At 38.8% G+C, this 25,641-nt stretch overlaps 1 protein-coding gene across 2 annotated transcripts in view; it reads left to right on the forward strand.

The window, feature by feature from the left end:
• Positions 1–20,742, forward strand: part of CNIH3 (cornichon family AMPA receptor auxiliary protein 3) — a 41,234-nt gene extending 20,492 nt beyond the window's left edge. Inside the window, exons 2-6 of one of the 2 annotated variants that reach the window (XM_015857285.3) lie at positions 71–139; positions 1,303–1,350; positions 13,114–13,226; positions 15,192–15,335; positions 16,214–20,742. In XM_015857285.3, the coding sequence (XP_015712771.1) occupies positions 71–139; positions 1,303–1,350; positions 13,114–13,226; positions 15,192–15,335; positions 16,214–16,241 (402 nt within the window). In that variant the 3' untranslated portion in view covers positions 16,242–20,742. The remainder of the gene's footprint in view (positions 1–70; positions 140–1,302; positions 1,351–13,113; positions 13,227–15,191; positions 15,336–16,213) is intronic. The other variant, XM_015857286.3, reaches the window with a different exon arrangement.
• Positions 20,743–25,641: the final 4,899 nt, after the last annotated feature.

Below are 25,641 nucleotides of genomic sequence, written 5' to 3' on the forward strand. Positions count from 1 at the left end.
AGCTGCTAATAGAGAAACAAACGTTTGAATGTCCATTACAGTGTTTGAAAAAAAAAAAAATGTTTTTCAGATAATCGCCTTTGATGAGCTGCGGACTGACTTCAAAAGCCCAATAGATCAGTGCAACCCAGCCCATGCAGTGAGTACAACCAGTGGTGTGCTAAGCAACAGCTACTAAACAGGAGGAGATACACTGAGCCATATGCCAAAGTATGAGTGTGGAGGGGAACGCAGAGCCTGTTGTGAAGTCAGTTGTAGTCTGGTGAACTGGTATGTTGGACTAGACTTGGGAAACCAGATGGTGGTTCTTTATCCTGATAGCTTTCCTCTTTGCTGAAAGAGGTAGGAAAATAATTTGGAAGTTCAAAACCTAAAAGACACCTAATGTGGTGCTAAAACTTTCTTCTGATTCTGTGGCACCAGTTTTCCTTTTAAAAACCATTTGCTTTCTCTGCCTTCCAGCATGGCTTGATGACATTTTCCAATACTGTCTGTAAAAATGAGTCAAAATCTTTGAAGGGGTTTGATAAGAGATGCATTTCCTAGATGTGTTCGTCCCATAGCAGGGCTGTTCTCCTGTGCCTGAAGAGTAAATAACACATTCTGTTGCATTTGTTGTGTGAAAGCTTAAATGTCACCATGAGCCTGTAAACTCAGTTTTTACCTCATGATCCAAAATGCAGCCTAGATTGAAGCAGAAGAAAGAAAACTCTGTGAGAGCTGTAATCCAAAGTGATTTAGGTGATTCCAATTAAGCACGTATCAGATTTGTATCACCATAACTGACAGCAGAACTTGCCCCCATAAACTCACTGGGAATCGCAAGAGATGCTGAATTTGCAGAAGTTAAATTCTAATATCACATGTTGCTCAGGTAGTCTATTAGTGAAAGCAGAAGAGCTGCCATGTGAACTTTGCAGTTGTTTTTCTCATTCAGAAATGTCTTGAGGCCAAAATATGAGTACCTGAAAATGCAAAGCCAGTTCTCTCTGTGGTGTAGATTGACACCAAATGGTTAGAGTCACAAACACCGACTTGAGCTTCTGACTCACAGCTAACACAGACTTGAAACCCCTGCTTTTATTGCTACACGCAATAACAGATGAAAAAAAAAATAACATATTGGGACTTGGAAATGAGCAGATTGTTTGACTTGCAGGCAGTACATCATAAGTGAATACAGTTGGTTCAGATGAATAATGTTACAGCCAATAATTATGATTTTGACTCACTTTGCCTGTAACATCTTTAATTTATAGCGCCAGCTAATCTTCTACCTCTTTCCCTACTTTTTCTTAACAGAGAGAGCGGCTGAGAAACATTGAACGTATTTGCTTCCTCCTACGAAAGGTGAGCATAAACTAGCAGAGGATTTATTAATGGGATGAGAATTAAAGCCACTGAGTGATAATCTGAGGAAACTGAGTGAGCTGATAAATCATATAATTGACATGGTCATAGGTTGTACCTTTCCTCTGTAGGTTGAAAGAGGTCTTTCGTAAACATTCATTGTTCTCTGGTCTCTGTACTAATGAAGTCAAAATAATCATTGTTCCAAAACAATTTACTCTGTATATTCAAACTTCTATAAATTCATCAGGATAGTAATGGAGACACTTAAATTATTCAGCATTTTTGCTTAGAAATGATCATACTTCAAATATGGACCACTGACTGCATCCCCTAATCAAGGTAAGAATTAAATTCAGGTGTGTTTTTTCATAGGCTGATGGCCTCATCCTTAGAGGTTTGGGGAAAACCAGTGCTAAGGTTTATTTGCCTGGAATGATCCAGAGATCTCACTGTGACCACACTCAATCTATGAATTGTTGTTCTCAGGCCAGACAGAATTTGAGTCTTTCCTGCTTGTCACAATAATGAGCATGTCTCTTTTAAGAGCCACACTCAAGTACTTACTTAGCACTGGTAAGGCACTAAGGGATGTTACAGGAAGAAACAATACTCATCACCAATACTTTTCCATTTTTGTCAGCTGGGCAACAATTCTTTCCAAGATGTGTCCCAGTTTAAAAAAACACAACAAAACATAAAGGCATAAAGCAACTGGTGAGTGATAATGTATTGATATATGTAAGCCCCATAAGAGTGCTTGGTCTACACATGTGTTTAATTTTTATTGAGCCCCGACCTTCATGTGAACAGCAAGATTGAGCATTTTGGCTAATTGCAGACTCTGTATTCATAGGGGATCGGCTTACTCCTGCTTTACTTAAATGGTTTGTTAATTCAACCTGTTCAGAGTTCTTTCACTTGTTTTAATTGAGAAGAAGAAGGTGGACTAACTACAGAGATTTGTAGTCATTAAAACTGACAGTCACTAAAAATAGCTTTAGTCCATGTAGCATAAAGGATTCACTGCTGGAGAAAAATTCTGGCAAAAACAGTGAAGAATTATGTGTCAGTTGTATAGATACAGGAAAACAGCAGTTAGGATGCTATATGTCAGTCATTAAAACTTTGTGAGGCTTTAGGTCTAAATCAGCAACATATCCGTTTCCTAATGTTGTTAAGTCAGATAATTATTTCAAATGGCTTTGAATATAGTGCTATATTACTATGTATGACATTAGAATTTAATGATAAAAGTCTGTTGTAAATCTGTTTTCAAAAGAGATTATAGGCAGACTGTAAAACTACTGTTTCATTATAGCCATTGTTTTGGAAAGGAGTAGGCATATAGTGTGCAATATGAATGGGTAAAAAAGCTATGAACCTTGCAGAGCCATGGCTATATCTCTCCTGTTCCTAAGTACGTGACAGGAAGGACTTGCTTCCTGAGCCAGAATGAAGCGAGGAGCATGCAGATATCTCGTTTCATCCAGTTATGTATTAGGAAGGCTTTAACTACGGATTTGTGTTGATGTGCATGTGATGTAAACTGTAGAATATTTAATTGTCCAGGCATTACTGTGTCATGCAAGTGTTACATCTTTCACACAGGATATATACAGGTATTGCTGAATGCTGTAGATTCTGTATCTGTGCTGTCTTTTATTTTTTTTTATTTTATTTTATTTTTTTTTAATTATTATTATTTTTTAAACTACATTGCCTCTGTTTCTCTAAGGATATGATTACATGATGCACTGCAATGCTCTGTAGAGATGCACCAGCAGTTGTGAATGAGCTGTCTTGGTTTAGTGGAAGTAGTGCCATTAGCAGTACAAAACCATGTAATTCTTTAGTTTGGAAAATACATTTACAATCATTGAGTATAACCATCAGTGCAGAATTTCTGGGTTCATTAGTGCTGCTAATGAGATAATGGGGGCATGCCATATAACTACACCATGATTTTGTGATTAAATCATTGAATCATAGAATGATTTGGGTTGGAAGGGACCTCATAGGTCATTTAGTTCCATCCCCCCTGCTGCAGGCATGGCTTTCACTGCTAAATCTCATACTACCTCAGGTTGTCCAGGGTCCATCCAACCTGGCCTTGAATACCTCCAGGGATGAGGCATCCACAACATCTCTGGGCAGCCTGTACCATCATGTCACCACCCTCTCCATGAAAAACTTCCCCCTGACATCTAATTTAAATCTCCCCTTCTCCAGTTTAAAATCATTCCAATATTTTGTGAAGTTATTAAAACATATTTGATTAATGTAGGCAGCATTATTGTATAATTATAATTGCAGGTGTATTTCAAATGTTCTAACTGCATGGTTGATTTCTCTTGTAATTACTTATTTTATCACTGAGGACAATTATTTCCTACATTAAAACATGGTTTCTTTCATTAATCAACCGTTGTAATATCATTGCTTTACCTTTAGGGAAATTTAAATTAACTTGTGATTAGGGTTATACTTATAAGCAACAGCATCTTAATATTTGATTTAAGCTGATAAATCCTTACTAATGAGTAGAGCTGATTAAGCTTGCTTTATTCCCAGTGGATGTATTTCAGACTTGAGTTTGCTCATGCCAGACACCGCTGAACAGTGTAAATGACCTTCCTCAAATTATTAGCCAATATTTGTTTTTAAACTCCATTAATCTGAAGAGTGATTTCTGAACAATGAAACTGGCAGTACCTGTGAGGGAAATTAGGTGTAAGACTTTTATTCATTCTCCTATTACAGTGGAAGAATTTTAGCTAAGTTAAATCAAGTGTGAATTCCATGAAACTGCAAGTGTAAGAAAATACTGTATAGAGCTCAGTCCTTTATCTTCACTTTATTTGGTTTGGTTTTATTTGTTTGGTTGTTTGTTTGCTTATTTTGGCAAGAGGTGATTGGACAGCAAATTCAGCAAGAAATCTAACTGTAGAAATCTTCTTTGGAGCGTGTCCAAGCTTGTGAAGTGTCTGGAGCACAAGTTTGATGGGGATTGTCTGAGGGAGCTGGGATTGTTCAGTCTGGAGAAGAAAAGGCTCACGAGAAACCTTATTGCTCTCTGCAACTACCCAGGCTGTGGCAAGGTGGAGGCCAGGCTCTTCTCCTGGGTAACAGTGACAGGACCAGAGGAAACAACCTCAAGCTGCACCAGAGGAGGTTCAGGTTGGATGTTAGGAAAATTTCTTCTCAGAAAGAGGGGTGATGCAGTAGCACAGGCTGCCCAGGGAGGTGGTAGAGTCACAGTCCCTGGAAGTGTTCAAGAACTGCGGAGATGTGGCAATGAGGGCCATGGTGAGTGGGCATGGTGGGGATGGGTTGGTGGTTGGACTTGATGATCTTAGTGTCTTTTCAACCTTAATGATTCTATGATTTGTTTGTTATAATACTGATCACTTCTATCATTGTTCTGCCTCATGGCCATTGACAAGCTGGAGATAATGTGTCATATTTATAGCATACATTTCTGGATGTATCAGTTCATTGCTTCCTCGTGGATTTCGGGATTTATAAATATCTGACATTCTTTTAGCTGGTTGCCAGGCTGATAGTTATTAGCAGGGTATGTCTCTAAGCCTATTGCATGGTTCATTAAAGGGCTTAATGTAAGGCTATATAAGTCAATTTAGCAATTTCGGTGGACTTTTTTTAAGTGATGTGTAGCCATCTGTGTATAAGAAGAATCATACTTTCTACAGATTTGAAAAACTGCATTGGCTGAGACTACAGCAGTAGGGCAATGTGATGCAAAATAAGTGCATTGCAAACAGCAGTAAGTTTGCCTTTTGTTGTACTGTATACTACTTAGAGCTTCAGCTAAGTTGGTTTTTTTTCTCTGTTAGCTAGATTTGACAGAAAAAATAAATCATGAATAGCATTTCATCACAGCCACACTAAAGTGAAGTCACTTAATCCAAAGATACTTGCACTGTCTTTGCAGGGCTGATTCATACCAGGGTTGTAGCATTATGTGCATTCAGCACCTCCTAACCAGCAGCAAGCATGTCGTCTTTCAAGTCTGTGTGCTTGTGCTGAGAGGCAAACAGAATTATCTAGTCACGAGGTATTTTTGGAATGTGGAAATAGTAGCGGCATGCTGCTCGCAGGACAAAGAGGCTTCTCTGTCCAGAGTTCTGATAAATTGCTGCTGTAACAAAGATCACAAAGGGAAAGGAAAATGGCACCGTGTGACACTTTCTCCATTAACAGTGAAGGTTGCAGTGATGGAGTGCATGAACTTTGTCCACTCATTAGAGACCGAGGAGTTCATCATTGTTACTGGCTTCTCAATGCATTTTGTATTTCCTGATGTATCTAATGCTGTCTCTTTTCATACCACCTCAATACGATAGAACCGCTGAGTTTGATTAATCATCTGGGCAGTAGGAAATCTTTCAGGAGATTCTTCCTACCAAGTGCCTGGGAACATAAACCTTAATCAAGAGATGGTTCAGATAGCTTCTGATGAATGAATATAGAATTGTGTGTATAGAAAATCTACCTGCATGCCTGCTGTATTTCCTCAAATCTTCATCTCTATATGACTGAGTGCAATATAGGAGATTGCAGGCATTGCTGTCTATCGGAAGAGCTAAGTAAATATTACCTATTCTTTAAAATTATTTTTATAACCTCCCTTGAGAAAAACACAGTTGTTCAAAACAGGGCTGGTTAATATCAGAAAATTTTCTGAACATCTCTGGAACTGGGGAGGGTTTGACCTCATGTTTGTCATTTGTGCTTACCATTTGTTTCTGAGGTCAAGCAGCAACAAAACCAGATGTGATAATCCTTTATGGGTGCTTTCGGAGTCTCTCTTTCACACTGACAGCAAGGAACAAACTGTGTTTATTGCTCTGAGATGAGAATATTGTTGATACTCAAACATAAAGCTGTGTAGAATAGGCCCCGGACTTAGCTTTAGATTTGAAGTTCTCATAATTTGAGCACTATTTGGATAAAAGCTATTGTATTGTTGGCAGTTATAGCCAAATGTGTATGAATTTCTGTGGGAGCTTGTAGTAAAATTTAAAAGAGACCATAAAGGTCAAACTGAATAAAACAAGAGGGAGGAATACAGATTTTAATTAGACAATTTAACAGGTGCCTTTGTAGCACTTCATTTGTGCTAATAATATTTTACCCATCAGAAAATCATCCTTTTCTTCCCTTTGGGTTTGAACAGTACTGAGAGAGGACTGTCACAGAGGGAGGTGAGTGGTACGTGTTTCCAAGACACAGGGATGCCTTTTGATTGATCTCCATTTCATCTGTTTTATTAAGGTCTAAACTTTCTATTAACTGACCTGATATGTGAATGTGGAAGAGTTCAATAATCCTGCTTTCTTTAGACGTTTAAATGCAGGATCTGTCATTGAGACTACAGTAGCAATTTTGCAAAAATGATGGTAGAATTGGGACCAGACAGCTGGCGGTGTTTTTACTTTACATAAAGATAATGTCATAAATATTGCTTGGCTAGAGACAGGGCATCTCCTCACACTTTAATTGTGAATATCTCAGTTTCATAATTACTCAAAAGGAACTGCTTTTGCAACAGAAGTACTGACCACAATCCCTTTTGTCATTTCCTTGTATATAATTCCCTTTCCAGTAGTTGTATTATCTGATTATCTTCATATTCAAGTAAGGGATTGATGTGCTTATACAAACTCTGTGCTCAGACTTGTAGTTACTTAAAGGTATTCCTTATCTTTTGGCCTTTCTTTTCTCTGTTTTACTAGACTGTTTGGTTTGAGGTTTACTCGTATATACCAGATAATAATAATATTTTATTTTTTTTTTTAAAGGAGGGTTTCTCTTACATTTCTGAGCCCCAGAATAGCATCAATACTCTCTTATGTATTATGTGCTGATTGTTGCATCTTAAAAGACGAGAACAGAGAGTGATACTTAGCAAAGGGGAATGTATAGGACTTAAGAATTAGAGGAAGTATAGTATTTCTGGTAGGCAATGCATCCACTGCTGACATTCATTTGTTATATGCGTTGTGGCATTCTTTTATTACGTGCACTGTGCCAGAGCTATTTTTAGTCAAATTCACAAGTTCCTGAATTCAGCATTTTCAAAAGTTAGAACATAATAATTGTTATTTTTAGGCATCGTTACCTAAGGACATCTGTTTGCTTCATGGAAAGCTGCATCTTGCTGTGTCTGCACAGGTGTTTGAAGCAGTAGTGAAAGATAAGGAAAGCTGTGAAATGATTGCAAGCCTAAAACGTTCAAGCTTGTGACTCAGTCACAGTTTGGTCTTTACCCCATTTTTAACTGGGGTGGAAGTAAGATTTGCCAGCACAGTGCCTGATAGAAATGGAGAGGAGGGAGTTATACATGTTTATTATTAATAATAATATTACTCATGAAAATATTTACATATAAAACTATATCAGTTTAACCAACTGTATTTTGCTGTTAATGTCATCTTTTAAATGTTTATTCAATAATCAATATGGTGAAGTATCACCCTGTAAGACAACCTTTTGCATTACAATTCAGCTTCCTTCCAATATTGTTCTGGAGGACGTGGCCTTATTCTCAGAACACTGCAAAAAGCAGTGAATAAGCCCGGAGATGCAGCAAAATATAAATATAAATATATATATATGAGTAACTGTTGTCTGCAATGCGCTCCTGAGATGAGAATTCTCAGTTGCTTGGGGTAATTTAATTTATGCATCTGCTCCTCAGAGCTGTGTTGAAGATATTGGCAAAATTTGACTTGCTAATGGACTGTATTTGCTTTAATTTGGCATGCAATAAAATATATATTTGCATTTTAATGAAACTAAAGGAACTGGGGTTAAATCAAATGTCACTGTTATGTTTAGCAGAATTTTCATTGTGGATTTAAGTCAGGATTGGATTCTGCACAGCCTCTCTGCTGTTACAAAAAACAACACAGTATCTAAAAATAGAGTGAAATTCTTTCACATCATATCTGTTGTATGAATGGGAATGGTTTCTGGTGGGATTTCAATGTCCTTGCATTCAAATGCTGATGTTTCCAAAAACCTGTTAGAATAGCAGGACAGGGATCACCTATAGCAGTTCTGCTCCTCTCTGGTTATATCTGAAACACAAGAGAGAGGTAGGGCAAGAGGGCATTTGTTACCCTATTCCATATCAGTGTCAGGGAAAATTAGATGTTCATGCTCCAGGGATGCAAACTCAGCTTCTGTTTCTGGTTTCTGGTTCTGAGTTAACATTTAGAAAATAAATAAATAAGGTTGTGAAGATATCATCAGTTCTAAGATCACAGCACTCTGCTGCCTTAATGAGGTACCACCCAAGGATGAGGTGCTTTGTGAATGGTGCTGATGCCCTGCAGGCTGTGCTCAGTGGAGAAGCTTTTTATTAATATTATTACTTTGTGACCTCTTGTAGGTTCTGCAGAACAGGAATCTTATTGATGTTCTTGATAAATGACCCATAAAGACCTGATCTTCCTCTGTCCCTGTTGTTAAACTTATTATCTGTAATATGATGAAGTTTAAATACACCAGTCATAAACTGGCTCTATTAAAAACTTAGACTTAAAAAGTAATTACCTCTGTGTTGCAGAAGATAGAAACATGACAATGAGTATTAAAATGATGGGCCTAAATAGAGGTGTATTCAGTACCCGAAATGGAGAGAGAGTGTAGATCCAGTATTAGAATGACTGATTTTCTGTATTGTGTTGCAGATGGAGGTGCTGTGTGAGAATGATAATCAGGTTCTTTGTGTTACTCATTTCACTGCTGTTTGTGCTGTGGAGTGACTTCTGTTCATTCTCACTTGATACTGTTTAAACAGTTTCTAGTAGAGCATTAAAAGCAGGGATATTTCCTTTCAACAAGTGTATGTTTTGCACTGCTTAATGTCACTGTGGTCCAGAAAAGTGGAGAGCTGAAAGCACACACAAATCCTTTGTGCTCTGCATTTGGTCTGTAACATTGAGTACTGTGTGCATGCAACGTTGCTGTCCCCTGACAAAATGTAAAGATGTAGATGTGAATTTGTTAGCTTTATTTGCAGTTGTTCTTTGTATGAACAGAAATTTATTTTCCAGCCATTTTCTTTTCAACTAGTTATATACAACACAGCAAACTGCTGAACGCTTCTAGCAGTTGGAATTACATGACTTTGGATAAATTGAAATGCAACTGCAATTTTTCTGTGTGCTCATCCTTTCTCTTTCTCACTTGCTTATGCTACACTTCTGATTTTTTAATTGTTCAATTGGCAGGATTTCTGAGATACTAAATAATCAGCTGCGAAGGATCTCATAATGTCTTAAATTCGGCAGCTGATATTCCTCAGTAAGCTGGGTTAGCTCTGGCAGATTCTACTAGGATGGACTTCAAAGTGTAGTTAGAATAACTCATGTCCTCAGCACTGTGGGTATGTCTCCTTCCCCTCATTCCCTGTGTGTCCTCTTTAGTAAGGGCTATTACGGAAAAAGCAGCAAAGTGAGCACCTTAGTAACAAGCTGCAGTCATCCTTTGCCAGAAGCAGATACAGCAGCATTGACTGCTGTGCTAATGAAGCATTGCTGTGTTTGGTGGTTACCTGTCTATGGGCAAAGTGGCATGTCTGTGGTTAAAGAAAGGGGTCTGGGCTATGTGCAAGGAGACTTCTTGGGGGAGAAGAGCAGTGATTCTGTAAGAAACAGTACTCGGGATTATTGGATATCAACTAAGTACTTGACAGAGGCATGAGTTATTGGCATTTTAGTGACTTAACAGCGACTGGGAAAACAATTTGATTCACTTGTTACATTCTTTTTTCTAAGTAAGAGAATTTAATAGCACCGATGCAGGGAGATTACTGTTCATCCTGTTCTATTTTCCCAATTTGTGTTTCAGGGAGGTATTTCATGTGCGTGTTCACTGGCAAGCGCATCTGTGCGAGTCATTCCATTTGGAAACAGTATTATGTTCTGGAAGAGCAAAATTACATTTGAGAAAAAGGTAGTTGTGTGTAATAAGCACAATAAGGAGAAAGAGTACTGACAGGGAAAGATGGGATTGTCATTTGTGAAAGAACAACAGAACACGATCAGGGAAGAGGAAACTGATTAAAAGTGATTGAGTGTAGGACTGAGCTTCGTGAGAGATGCAGTTGATATATCTTCACATGTCTTTGTAGTCCAATAAGCACGGAGAAGCTGCTGGCAGGTTCTTAGCTTCAGTGCTTGTTTTCCCATGCTTCAGTTCAGCCAAACCTTGCTGTCTACACACAGCAAAGACTGCCTTATTTGCTTTGGAACTATAAGGATGGAACTATCTACCTGTATGTATACATGTGTGTACTACTTTGTATGAGAGCGTACTGAATATTCATGGTGGGATGGTAAAGATTTGATATCTAGCAAAGATTTTACATTTGAATTGCAAATGGTTTGTGAAAAAAAGATTTTGAATATTTGCTGATACATATATTGAGTTAAAGGTACATATCAGAGCATACATACGAATGTGTAGTAGTTTCTTTCCTATGCTTACACTATAGCAAAAGATGTTTCTGACTAGCATCACTTTGATCTAGAAACTTTGACTTCCTTTTCAGGCTTTTTTTGTGGTTTTCCATGGGTAAATGTCGATCAGCAGAATTTCTAATGGTATATTGCAATGCCATTCATTAGTTTGGAACTCTAAGTGACCAAGTTACAGCTCTCAAGAGCCATGCTTCTTTGCCAGCTTCTCCACCAGCTCTGTGTTCTGTAACTGTCCCCAGACTTCATCTCAAGCTGTGTCGGAAAGCAGAGTTCATTATCTGAACCAGAGTGTTCCTGGTTCAAAATAGAAGCATACTGTTTATATCCTAAAATGATTGCCATCTGACAGCTTTATATGCTGTCCCAGAAATGAATTAAAGATGCTAGCTTGATTCCTGTTGCACAACTCTCCATATCTCAGAAGTTACCATTGCAATGGACTGGCTTGGCAGCAATGACAAGGATTGACAGTTGCTGGTTCCTGAACTGGCTTTCTTCCCTCCAGGAGCCAAATCCTGTATTTGCTGAAGTGCGCTGAAGTCTCCATTGGTTACAGAGGACTGCAAGGTGACTATTCCAGCCAGGAACAGAGGCAGAGTTACATTTTGTTTTTCTAGTTGTTCAGTTACTCAGTTTGCTTTTCCTCACAAGCCTTGCTGTTATTCCCTTTATGCTTTTACTTCCCTCACTTCCTTTTAGATTTAGTCCCTTGGCTAAATCATTTGAATGTCAGCTGCAACTGGTTTACAGACTGGTGTTTGTTTGCTTCTGTCCATGAATTCACTTTGGAATCTGTGATCAGATTCGATCCTGTATTTATTTACATTGATGAAAAAAATATTACTCCAAGAAAAGGGTGAAGAGACAAGATGACCCGAATGTTATTCTATTAAAAGCAGAGGTAGAGCTGGTATACCCTAGAGACTGTGACTGGCGAGTGAATCTGTTCTTCCCACGTTTCCTTTCTAGCTTCACAGCTGATTATTTTTTTTTTAAATCTCCTTTATAAATTTCCACCTTGGGTTTCCTTCTCAGTTATTACCAGCAAGCCCACACTGATCAAGCAACAGCGCTGTGTTCTTGCTAGTTTTGTGAACTGTGTTAGAAGCAGAAATCAAATATGTGATAATGAATGTAAAGTACTTGAAAGTGCCGTGACGCTTCGTCCGTAGCCATTCATCATTAAGACCTTTCTTGTCTGTAATTTGTGACAAGGATGAATCATTCTCTTGGTAAAAGTTTTAGTCATGTTCTAAATCACATTCTAAAAATGAAAAAAAAAAAATAAATAAAAATCCAGCAGTGATAAATAACTGCCATCTGGAATCTGTGCTGTGCAATTGTACCATGAGTTGTCATCCACGTTAGATAAGCTTTTGAGGATGCTTAGATTGAGTGCATAGACTTAGGGATATAAAAGTGAGAAAACGCATTCCCTGTGAAGTGGAAGAAGTCCTGAAACTATGGCATTTGTTGCAGCACAGCTGTATGGGAGTAGGTAGGAGTTGGGAATAGCTGTAGTGGGTTTCTCCCTGTTTTCAGAAATGAGACTCAAACTATTTGACTGATGAAGATGAACTGACACCAAAAGAAGTCCCTCAAGTGTGGGTTTTGGTTTTTGTTTGTTTGTTTAACTTTGGTTGATGTGACTCGGAGACACAGCAAGGGATACAGATGACCTGTGTGTGGGATCGCCTGGTTTTGAGAAACATAAGGTACTGGAATAAAATTTTTTTATTGGTTGAATAAAGATAAGAATCGTATTTCTGAGAAAAGGCATAAGAAAACAAGAAGACCAGCTAAGAAAGGAGGATGAAAAAGAGCCTTTAGAAGTAATCACTCTGAATCAACATCACATAAATTTCTGTTTTTGCCAGCTGCCCACTCACTCTGTCTTTTAATAGAAAGGATCGTGCTGGTCTGCAACAAGCAGCGTGAGAAGCCATGGATTTTCCAGGGTGTAAGTTTCCAATCTTAGTGGGTTTTAGCTCAAAAAGCTAACTTGGTGATGGATTTGATGCCTTTAGGATGCATGTAACTCACAATAAAGCCCACACTGTACAGCCAGGATCAGAACCAGGATGGCTCCACAGCTTGTACTCATTGCTCTCTGCTTTGCTGTCCCTCTCTTGAGGTATGACCAGGAATGGGTGCACTGCAGATTTCCAGAGATGGTTTGTCTTCTGCAAAATCAGTGACTTGAAGTCATAGGGATATTTTACTGATCTGTTATTTCTGTTCCTTTCAGCTGGTGTTGCCGGAGTACTCCATCCATAGCCTTTTCTGCATAATGTTTTTGTGTGCTCAGGAATGGCTCACACTGGGCTTAAATGTTCCTCTGCTTTTTTATCACTTCTGGAGGTAAGCCCATCTTTTATATTCTGACTTGCTTGTCATTGTTGCATATGTGCCAACTCATCAGCCATGCAGAATGCATGAAGCACAGCAACAGGAAAAAGGCCTAAAGACAGCTAGGATGCAAGTTTTGAGAGAAAAAGTATTTTTTGTTGAATGTTCAGGATGGGGAAAGAAAACCTATAATACATAAATGTGGCTTCAAATAGCCTAATTTAGGTAGCCACATTTAAATAACCACTTTGTTGAAAATTCCAAGTGCAAGATGCAATCACCACACCCAAATGAGAAGGGAAGTGGCCTGGAGGCTGAAGGTGGAGCACTGAGAGCTGTACAGGCTGGGAGCTGCCAGGGAGTTAATATCACAGAATCATTAAGATTGGAAAAGACAACTAAGATTATTGTGACCAACCACCAACCCACTCCCCCTGTGCCACTGACCACATCCTTGGATGGTGACTTCCCCCCCACACCCAACAAGCAATCTGCTCTCCAGCTCTCTTCAGCTTTGGATCTCTGCTACATGTTTGTACTCACCCAAGGGCTTCCATAGTAGACCATATGGGAGCTGCTGTGGAGCAGCTTTAATGTTTTCCGGACTGAGGCTGCTGGCAATACAGCTTCCACTGAATTCTAGTAGAGGATCTGGCACCTCTGAAGATAGCCAAGAGGCATTCATTTTTCTGTCTGTCAGTCTGCAGTCTTTCACTAGTTTTGCATTCCCATCATGTTTGGGAAAGCACAGACAATTTTTGTCTGTCGGGTTCTTTCTGTGTTATAAAGATACATATGGAAGCAGGGAACTTCTCTTGTGAAGCAGCTTAAAGAATAATTCTGTAAGGAAGTCACTGCTCAAACGTCAGCTATTAATTAAAAAATAGTAGCTTTTATACTCTTATTTTCTGCAAAACTTGGTAATGATGCAACATCATGTGGTTGATTTATATTAGCCAGAAGTTAGAGTGACAGCATAGTTCACAGAAAGTGTAATGAGATGAAGCTATGAGCGCTCTTTTGTTGGGTGTAATAAAGATCACTGTGCTTTACGATGCTGTCTTTCAAAGGATAATGACTCAAGTGTGAGTATGATCCTGGTCTGAAAAGGAGAAAAAAAATACAAAGTGGAAATGGTCATACTTGAAATAATGATGTCAAACTTAGGGTATGTTTCTGTGGTTCTCTGTATGCACTGTTATAATTACTACATGATGTTTGCTGCTCTTGGGTTCATTGTAAAAATTTCTGTGTAAAACCATGGGAAGATAATTGCACATTATCATTGCAATGAAGCTGCAAAGTAATTGAGACTAAAGTTCCTTTGCCAGAAACATCTTTCATTGTGGTTTTTTTCAAATATCCAGTCTATAGCGAAAATAATAAGAAATGTCTCCCATATAAGAAAAGCATTTCCTGATAAAAATTATTTAGATAATAAACTTCTGAGCAGTTCTATGTGCAGAAAACACTAGTCAGACAACTCTTTTGTTACACTGTATTGCATTTTTCCTTTTCAGAGCAGATGAAACTGAGCCATCAATTGGCTGAGACTGTCACCTCTCATCATATCTGAAATTAGTTGTGTGGATGCAGTTAAACCCCAGTAATTCTCCTTCCATGCTGTGATCACAGACCACTGCGTATTGTCGCTCACAATATACAAGTTATTAGCGAGTAAGACAGAAAGAACTATATAGGCAGGGGGGATGTTGCAATCTAAAGATTTAAGAGCACAGAAATTTCACATTTGTGAATAGCTTGGTTCTGCAATGTCTATACTTGCTTGGTTCTGCAGTGTCTGTACTTGCATTCTGACTTAACCATATCCAGATAGTGAGGCTTGAAAAGGAGAGGTAAATTTCTCATATACAATGGAAGATGGTTTTCTTCTGAGGTGATGATCAGGACAATATGTGTCAGCGCATATCTAATAGAGCATGTTACAGTCATTCTAGAGTTGTTCTTCTCTTTCAGGTATTTTCGTTGCCCAGCGGATAGTTCAGAACTCGCTTATGATCCACCTGCTGTCATGAATGCTGATACCTTGAGTTACTGTCAAAAAGAGGCCTGGTGTAAGCTAGCTTTCTATCTCCTTTCTTTCTTCTACTATCTTTACTGGTAAGTCTGGTAATTTTACTGAGGGATTAGTAGCTGCTTTCCATTTAACATGTGAAATTGCATTTAGGAATGACTGGAACAAATGTGCATGTTTCCTTAGCCTTACAAAATTGCTTCTGATCTTGATTCAGGGAAGCATACCCACTTATGGCAGTGTGTGCTTAAATCCGCGGGCGCTTCATTACATGTAGAATATTAAGCAATTGTCTAAGCATTTCTGCTGGAGCTAAACTGCTGTGCTGAGCCCTGCTTTCCCTCATTCTAAAACGTGGCCATAAGCCAACGTCTGCTGCCTGACCCTTAATAGAACAGTACTATATCCATTTTTGCTGTGCTTTTCTGGGTATTGCAACAGATAGAATTGCAGTAAAATGGGGACTGTAGCAATATACTGCAGTTTCCTCATTTTTTAGAGTTGTACTTATAATATGTATGGATTCGTGCTTGTTTGTCTCCATTTTATTTCTTCTACTGTATGGATTTTTCTCCAAAGGAAAGAAAACATGTAGTTTCATGGTAAACCTTGCCTGCCGTGCTGGGAGTTGCTGGTTGAAGTTGTAAAGATCAAACACGTTAAAGTGAAATGGTTTTGTTTCTTCACTCTTCAAGTTCAGACATCAGAGCACATTTTAATAAGCTCAAACACAGCTTGTGGTACTGTAGGATATCACTAATGAATCTGCTATTTCTCAAGTTCTTTTTGATACCTATCTTGAATCCGCCATAATTAAGATCCTTTAGAGAGACAGAGAAGGCAAAGGAAGGCATTGGACATTACAGTCAGACCTTGAGGAGCAGACAGTAAAGGGTTATAAAAATCAAAGTGCTCTTTATGTCTCAAAAGGATACTTTCATATTGTGTCTCTCTTTTCATTCAGCATGATCTACACTTTGGTGAGCTCTTAACTAAAAGACCATCATTAAAGACTGAAAACAACAAAAGCTGTGGAGATGCAAGGAGGAGTGAGCCAAGTGATTCATGATTCAAAGATAAATAAGTAAATGAAAATTAAAGAGAGGAAAACTTTGAACCCACAAAATAAATAGAGTATGTGACAGAGACACCAAGCAGAAGCAGAGGACCATGAAGAAAGGCTGAGTTAACTGTGTTTATCTCCTGTCTCTGCATATTGCAGTAAATCACTTTCAAAACCCAAGGGAAACAAAAACATGCAACCAAGTCGACTGAGATACAGAACTGTTTTCCTCTTCAAGGATAATGCTGCTCAGCTAAGTGGATTCATCATAAACTGCAGTCCCTACTGTCTTCCAAGGAGCAAAGTTTCTTTTTTCTTTTTTAATGACTGTTCTGTTTTGAGGAAGCAGAGGACAAGATCATCATAAACAGCAGGAACATTTACACAATATGTTATGAAAATGAGCACTAACTGGGGTTCAGACGAGACATGTGACTGTTCTGCAGGGGTGTTCATGTGACACATCAAACAGGGATGTTGGATCTTGGGGAATTGCTTTCTGTGGCTTTTTTTTCCCCCACTCATCTTCAACAATAACAACAAAATAATTTAGAAATTGCAGTGTTCTGTTTTGTTTTAATGACACAGTATTACTGTAGACTAAAATCCAGTACGTTTCTGTACTTCATTTGTGATGCATCAATAACATAGCGATAAGTGTAAATACAGTGGAATTGGCCTAACCATATCAAGCACATACCAGAGTAGTGTTCCCCTGACTGCAAAAAAGACTGGTAAGAGCTACATAAGTTAGAGGATTGTAATATAGATATTATATTCATTAGAATTCTGGACAATGAAACACCAGACCAGACTTTGGTCTGAAATTCTTTTGTGCAATTTCATTTCTGTTGTCAAATTTATGCTGAAAGTTGTTAAATGTTTTTGTTCCATATGAGGTGGGTATTTAAGTTGTTCATTTTTTTTTAATAACTTAAAAGGATTTTATTTTATTGTATAGCTAATATTTAATTTTATACATATGAGCTGTAAATCTTCCTATATATGTATATACAAATACACATCTATGTAAGCACCCACAATCTATTCATATTTTATGTTAATCTCTTTGATTTACCAGGTCAAAAGCATCATCTGTTCAGAACTGCTTCTAAATGTGCTTCAGCACAGAAACTTGTGAACCAGGGCTGACTCCCTCAGAATCTCTAAGGTATTTCAAGGCAGGCACTGGTGCCCTGGGCAGCAGGAAGCTTCTAAGAATATTACCAGCACACACAAAGATCAGGTCCTGCACTGTGAATGAGCTAATAAGACATATTTTTGGCACAGGTGCTGAGGAGAGCAGGGCAGAAAGTTCTGTATGGAAATAGCTTGTTCACAACTGGTCTCGTTAGCTTTGGCCCAGTGCTGACCCTGCCAAATTTGACATGGCTGTTGAGAGCCAACAGATTGTTCCTAAGGACTTTTGGGCACAAGACTTCAGAAAGAAAGGTCCAGCCTCACATTCAGCACTGCTCCTGTGCTAATAAACCCTACTTTAGAGCATACTGGAGAACCAGTGGCTGCATGCAGTAATCTCATGTCTGGCAAAATAAAAACTGAGCTGGAGTTAATGCGTTGTGTACAGTGCCAAGGCTTTTTCTGGTTTGATCAGCCTACGCTGACAAAATTAAATCCTCTTAGCCTGCAAAGCACAGTTGGTGCATGCTAACTGACTGCTCTCGGCCTGTGCCAAGATCATGGCTTGGAGAGAGTGCTAACTGACTTCTGTAAAAGGTATACCAAGGACATGCTAACAATATTTAGATGATGAAGTTCTGCTTAGCACTAACATTCTACAATTTGCCAGTGCAGATATAACTGATAGCCTTGCATTGTGCAGTCTTAATTCTAACAGCCTGACATTCCCATTTCTAGAAGCACACAACAGAGCTGCCATATCAGGTTACTTGGGAAACTAATCTGTGCCTGATGGTTCACAAATTTGGATTGTATGTGTTGCAGAAGTGACTGAACTGCTCTTCAAATCACATTGATCTTGTAGTCAGTATGGCTGTATTTACTTGGGGTGTGCTTGAGTAAACTGAAAGCTGGCTTTTTCAGTTCTTACTAATAATCCTTATTCAAAAAAATAACCCCATTGCTTTCAATAACAATTATCTTAAAGAAAAATTGCGGTCTAAGTGTATTGTAAAAACTCCTTAATTGAGGATACTTCTCTTTTCCTAGAATTTAGTTAACCTTCTGCTCAGTATAAATAACTTATGAAGCTGGCCAGGGCATTAATTGGAGGATGTTTTGGATGTATCTACAGCCCAGAACTAAAGAGCACATCTAGGCTATCTGACAGTATCAAAAAGCTGCTAATGCTGCAGATGTCACAGACAACAAATACAGTTCTTGATATTTTCCTTGCTTGTTGTTGCTGTTGCCCTGACATCTTACAGTATCTTGCTGGATTGCCCCAGCAGACCAACAGCACTTGGCTGCAGTCCTGGGCTATACACCACTATGTGTGATGGCTGCTGTGGCAGATGGACTTCAATACCATATTCATACTTGTGTCCAGATGAATTATTTTCTCATAATGACAGGATTTTGTTGCTTTGCTTTAATAACTTCTGTAGTAGAAAAATTATCACTACTCTAAAAGGTCTTTAAATTTACCTAGTATTCTTCTGTGTCAAGGCTGAGGGCTGTCTGCTGAACAGTTATACCCATGTGTAGTGGATGATTTCATAACCAGACTTACCATTTTCACTGTTAGACTTGCTAGGTAATGTATGAGAGAAAAAGTGTGAAAGAGGTAGGAGGAATGATAACGATGCCCTCTAAGTACCTGGATATTTTGCTGCTAAACATGAGCAAAGCATACTTTGACCAAACCAGGCAAGTTTGGTCAATAGCAAATAATAGAAAAAGTGATGAGGTTTTCAGTTACAAGATCTTCTCTTCCCTGTGTGATGCTTGAGGAAGAAATAATCTGTGCCATCCTTTTTGTCACCAGTTCTTCTTGGTGGTTGAAGGTTGCATATTTCCTCCTCAAGCCTTCTTGCTTCCTGCCTCTTCTCCTAGAAAAGTAAGTACTATTGCTTAGGAGCAGCACTTTTCTTCTCTCATGTGCTCTGGTGATAGAGATGAACCTCACAAAGATCATAAGAAATCACATTATTTTCTTTGCTCCCTTGAAGAGATGTGCAGTGAGCGCACATTCATTTTCTTCATTTGTACCATATGTAAAGTGAGAATGGTGTTACCTACCTTGTGAAATCTTTCCACACGTGTAATACTCCCTTTCTTTTCATGAATGCTGAATGTATCGAAAGGAAAAAGGTAGGAGGTGGAAAAATAAAGTGTGAGTGGATGAAACCTGAAGGAATTGCATATCAACAGGGTGGCTGCACAGCCTGCTGGCCCAGTTGCCTCCCCCTGGATATGATGGAAATGCAGCCCCAATGGGGAGGAACTGCTCTGTGCTTCTCTTCTCCTATTTATAGTCAGGTAAATGAACTGCAGTGATGCTGAAATAAGTCACTGCTGCTATGACTATTTCAGTTTCAAATGCAGCAAGTCAACGCTGATAGCAGGATGCTTCACCTACAAATAATTAACTGCATTTAAAGTGTCATAAATGCTTTTCCTGGGGCTATACACTTCCTTTTGCACTGAAAACTCAACAGGGAGTTATTCAACCTACAGCTTCCTAGAGAAACTGCATGGACGTTGCAATGACCTGACTGCTGAGGGCTTGTGCTTATTCATTCATTAGTATGGATATGAGCACTCTGCTTTTCTTTCTCTGTTCTGTCTTGTCACAGGGTTATCCCTAGATGTAAGGCTATGATGGGGGCACAGGCCATGGGAAAAAGACAAAGAAGGAGAGAGACAAAGGTGCAAAGAAAAAAGGAAGGTTTGCCATGCAATCTGGCCGTATTAATGGAAGATAAACATGCACATCAGAGGGCTAAGGAGGGATGTTTCAGTGCCAGACTGTCAGTGAATGTTAGGCCAACTTGGTAAATATCTGACTTCAAAGAAGTTAATGGAAGTTTTGTCTCTTACTTTGTGTGGGTCCCCTTCAGTACTGTGCAATTCCCACCAAGATGGCAATGGAAATTAGAACTAGAAGGGGAAAAAATAGCAAAATAACTCCAGTTGGTCAAAAATGTTGTTGGATGATAGATAAGGCTTGTATTACCATAAAAAGAAAAGGAGGTAAAAAGGTTGAGGTAAAATACAGTATCTTTATTTAGGAAGCAATTACTATCAATGCATCGCCCATGCAGCACTGAGGTTTACATCAATGATCTCAATCCATTCCTATTCTGGTGAGTATATCATCTTTTTATCAGTCCTTAATCACAAATGCGTTGTTCTGATTTATTCTTTGCTGGAATGCAATTGTAGGAGGGCAGAAGGGAAAATTCTGCTCAAGAAATAAAGCATTTCCCCCTTTCTTTCCTCTCAAATAGTCTGTGAGTATGTGATAACAAAATTCTGATGGTTTCAGTGATACATCTCAGCGATGAAGCTATTTCCTGCAGGTGATACCATTCTACAGTTTAGTAAACCACTGTTCTGTAAGTATTTTTAAGTGCTTATGCAATTAAAGTAGTTATTTTCTTACCTGTAAATTGGTGGGCAACTTCTCATTCAAAAGCAAATGTATTTCTATGGCCTTGTTCTATGAGTTTCTGAGTAGTCAGACTATCAGTAAACCTCTGGGGGAAATAAAGTACCTTTTAAAAATGTTTTTTTCTGGTAATGTATGTAGGTCATACAAAGAAGTGGAACAAAATGTTAAGAGCCAGAAGTACTCATTTTGTCCAAAGCTTGAATAGATGCTGGCTTTTTTGGGTTTTTCTTCCCCCCACCCCCCCCATGAAGTGTCTCTATTATCACCGTTGTGTCCTGACAGATTTGAAAAGTTCTCACTGTCCTACTGCCGTAGTAGTTCAGTCTTATTAAGCAGATTTCCAAATACTGATCATTGACATGACACAGTGCCAGGAAAGCATAGCTCCTACGAACTGTGCCAAGATTTATGCAGCCGAAGTGTAGTCTTGTGAGATAGCTCAAACCAGAATTTCTACTCCATCTGCAGTATAGTACTTCCGTTTCACTTAGTTTCTAAAACAGTGTAAATCACAAGACAGAAGGTGATCAGGCTGTTGCTGTTAATAGGAATGCAAAGTTTGGCCACTGTTATTTCAAGTAATTGCTGTTTCAGAGTTATTGACAGAATAAAGTTACTGGAGGTGCAAACTGAATTGTTAACTGCAGCTTTAGCAATCCATCAATTAATTACTTTTGAAACAAGAATTTTTAGAATTTTTAGACCTTACCTGACAGAATGTGGCAAATAGAAATATATTAAAAGCCCTCTCTACAAGTCCTGCCAGCTTGTCCTTTCTTAAGGTGAGGACATGACAGTCCAGAACTCCTAGTCATTTGCAGCTAATGACATTGACCTACCTTGTTTTTACAAGCACACACTGGTTATACCTTAAGGCAAAAGCAGTTGTCCCTGACCTCCTCGTTTTTGAGGTTCAGCTTTTGCTGTTTTGAAGTTGTTTGTTGTTTCTTTGTTTTGTTTTGTCTGTAAGGAGAATTTGTTTCCTGTGCCTAATAAGCAGTTTCTCTACGTTGGTTTTGGAAACCTTCCTCCCAACTGTCCTTTTGTGGGGTGTGTTTTAGTAGCATTTTAACTGTCCTAAATCCGTCTCTTTGAAATGAGTTTCTCCTCGGGTCTGGCTTTCAGATTTCCTGCTGTTTCTTTGCCGAGTGGATGTCTGGGTAGGGAGAGGTACATAAATGAATTATAAAGCTATACAAAATATCTAGAGGGGGAGGATTCTGTCTTTTCTCATAGTGTAAAAACAACTGCAGCACTGAAAGAAAATTGAGAGGCAAAGATATAACACATGAAAAGAAATCAAAACCAGTTTCTAATCAGTGAAAAAGTCCTTGTTGAAATAGTAAAGCCACAGAAGAGATACAAACCCATGTGTATCAGAAGACATTTAACTATCAGTGAGTTCAGTTCAGCAGGCTATATACACTTTGTCCAGCTTATCAGTTATGAAGCATTTCCTGCTTTGCTCTGAAATGACTACAAGGACCTGCAATTAGAGATAGCAGCTGGAACCAGGTGTGCCATTGTTCTACTCAGTCAAGGATTCGGATCCTGTTCCTAGATGACCACAAAAACAAACCACCCACTGAACCAAAAATTGTGTTTCAAATTATGAACCTCTCCACTCTGAGAAGAAAACTTTTAAAAGCTCCTAATGACTTTGGCACATAATTGTCACTGAATATTTGCCCATAGAGGCTGTGGGTGCCCTATCCTTGGAGGCCAGGTTGGATGGGGCCCTGGGCAGCTTCAGCTGGGGGGGAAGGTCAGAACTGCCCACAGTGGGAGATTTGGGCTGGGTGGGCTTTGGGGTCACTTACAAACCAAACCATTCTGTGACTGATGCTCTGTATGCTTGTCAACGGTTTGTGGGCTGGTTCGGCCCAGTTTAATTCTGTCCTGTTTCACAGACTTCCTTTGCCACCTTGGGCAGGCACTTTGGCTCTAAGCTCTCCATCCCTAAATGGAGAAGATAGTACTCCTTTTCTCCCTCATATTGTCTGGCTTGTAAATTTAGATTGTGAACTCTCATGAGGTGGTGCTGCTCTTTTCTCTAAGTAATGCATAGCATTGCACAGCTGGATTTGGGAATTACAGGGCTAGATGGTATTATAATGTAAATAATTAATATTTCTTTTCCTCATGGGAGGAAGCAACTAAATTCAGTAGAATTAGTCAAAATGCATTTGTTCCACTGTCACCAAGATCAGTGCCTGACCTGGTACATTGCTGAGCTTTAGGGCTAACTGACAAACTTCAATCCTTTACTCTCCATAAGGCTGTAACTCAACACTGCCAAAAAGCAATAAAACTTAGAGAATAAAGGAAATAAAAAAGCAACCTGTTCTAGCATGTTGCACCCTTCTAATTGCTCCTTGCTACAACCTTTCATCCCCTCTCTTCGTCACACAACTGACATCCTGTTTTATAGATCTTGCAGTGTTGCATTTAGAGCGTGCCCATTGCAAGCTCAGGCTAAACGGGTGGCACTGGCTGTACCTACATTGTCTGCCCACCTGTAAACATTTGTTTGGTAATAAAAACATCTTCATTTGGTTTTAACTAGGTACAAATGCCAATCAGCTACTTTGATGTCCTTTTTGTTCTGAAATAGGACCAAATCTGTACTATATATCCATATATCTACAGACACTGCCTATCGCAACAGATCCAAGCCTTTGTGTTTCTTACAGGATTACACTAAGTGGGAAGAGGAAGCAGTACTTCTGGGCTGTAGTGACTTCTACCGAGTTCATCTGAGATAAATCTATATAAATATAAATATATAGCTTTGGAATGTATTTCTAGGTTCATTAAAAGCAGAAAATTTTGATGTGTCACCTTCACATGTTTATTATCAATTTCTGTTATGAACCATTTTATCATCGTTTTAAAATGCTTGATACTAGAATTCTGAGCGCTTAGGCGCCTATTCTTATATGCCTCATCTGAGCCTTTGTCTCCTTTTGTGGTAGCATAATGGCATGTATTTTTAATTTGATCAATTCAAACAGCATTTTTGCATTCTGCTTGTTATTCATTATTGCACTCCACATGCAATCTTGCATGTTTACATTTTTTTTGGTGTTTAAATTACATCTGCCAGGTGGCACAAGTCTTTCCTGAGCGCTCCAACTGCAATAGCCAGTTGGACAGACATCCAACTGGACAGATTGGACTTAGATATCCAGTTGAACCAATTCCTTATTTGGATTTGAAATCCAAATCAGACACTTTTTAAACCAAAATAAAGCTGTGCACCAGCCCTTGAGGTGCACAGTCTGTGGACTCTGCAGACCAAATGGAGCTGTGTGGCATGTAGGCCCCCAAACAGAAGCTTTACTCATCCTGATTTGCCCAGCCAAGAGGAATGGTGGTCTGATGAGCCACTGGAAGGAAGGAGCATTGCACTGTAAAGTTTGTCTATCACTTGCAAAGAAAACTGGATATTGAGTGTGTGATGTGTCTGGCTAGCACAAGAAATCTTCTATTAAAGAGATCCAGCATAGTTTAATATTTTAAGTACATGACAGGGAAGTCTATGTTCATTTCTGATTATCCTAATGACTTATTTTCAGTGAGGCATCACTTTCTTTTCAAGAACATTGAGTTTTCCCTCTCTCTAAAATTGGATAAATGTTGAAAATCGTGGTTTTGTAGTGAATGAGCAAACTCCCAGATGCAGAGTGCCAGAGAGGAAAGAACAGCGTTGATATCATAGCTCACAAATGCTAGCTAACTTGAAATTGGGGGATTTTGGATGGTTAACATGTTGCATGTCATCTTACAAAGGGTGCTTCCTCAGCAGGTCTTTAAATGATATCATTGATTTGTATTGGTTTCATAAATCGTATGTCCTTATTTGCATAATAGCCCAACAAGTTCATCAGCTAAGCTCCTGTGTGTAAAAAATCTAATGCATTTTGTTAGCGGCTCAAGAAGTTCTTAGATTTGTGGATTATGGCACATAGCATTCCAGGTCTGAGTCTTTGTGAGCTCCCAGGAATATATTAGCTGACTGATAGTTACCAGAATTTTGTTTTAAAACTTCTTAAGTTTTATTTTAAATTCATTGATTTATTATTTATATTATTATATTCCTGCTTTAGCTTTAGGTTGGACTTGATCCCAAATGGTCCCTTCCAACCACTATGACTCTGTGATTTTGAGATATATATTACGTTATTGTATTGTATTGTATTAATACAATATATGTAACATATACTATTACTATATTTATTATTTAAGTCCATTTGAAATGGATTTATTCAAATTCAGTAAGTGAAGGAGATGAAGGAGGTGATTATTAATGCAGTTTGTTCTGCATGCACATGTAGTGTGGAGGGGCTGATCATGAGGCATTAATGGGAGAAGATTCCTCATCCTTGGGTAGCTGGTGTTAATTTGTGTTAATTTGTGTTCCTCTTTGACTATCCACAGCTATCCAACAGCCTGACAGCTCATCTTAGACCTCATGAGGAAGCAACAAAATTAATGTCAGGGGTATGGCATCCATGGAGCTCTGTACTTAGGGCTGTTTAGATGTAGAGAGGAATGGGTAAGTGGGGAGGAAATGACGAGAGCTGGAGGTGTAATGGTGTTCAGTTATTACTGTATGCTTTGATTAAAAATGTCTTCAACTGATCAGAGCAAAAACTCTCTGTATCTATATTATTGTCACCTACTTACATGCTTTATTCATCTGCTATTTCTTGGGCGTTAGTTTGCATGT

The sequence above is a fragment of the Coturnix japonica genome, chromosome 3, assembly GCF_054131305.1.
Source record: "Coturnix japonica strain WE chromosome 3, WE-NBRP24, whole genome shotgun sequence".
Classification (NCBI taxonomy): Eukaryota; Metazoa; Chordata; class Aves; order Galliformes; family Phasianidae; genus Coturnix; species Coturnix japonica.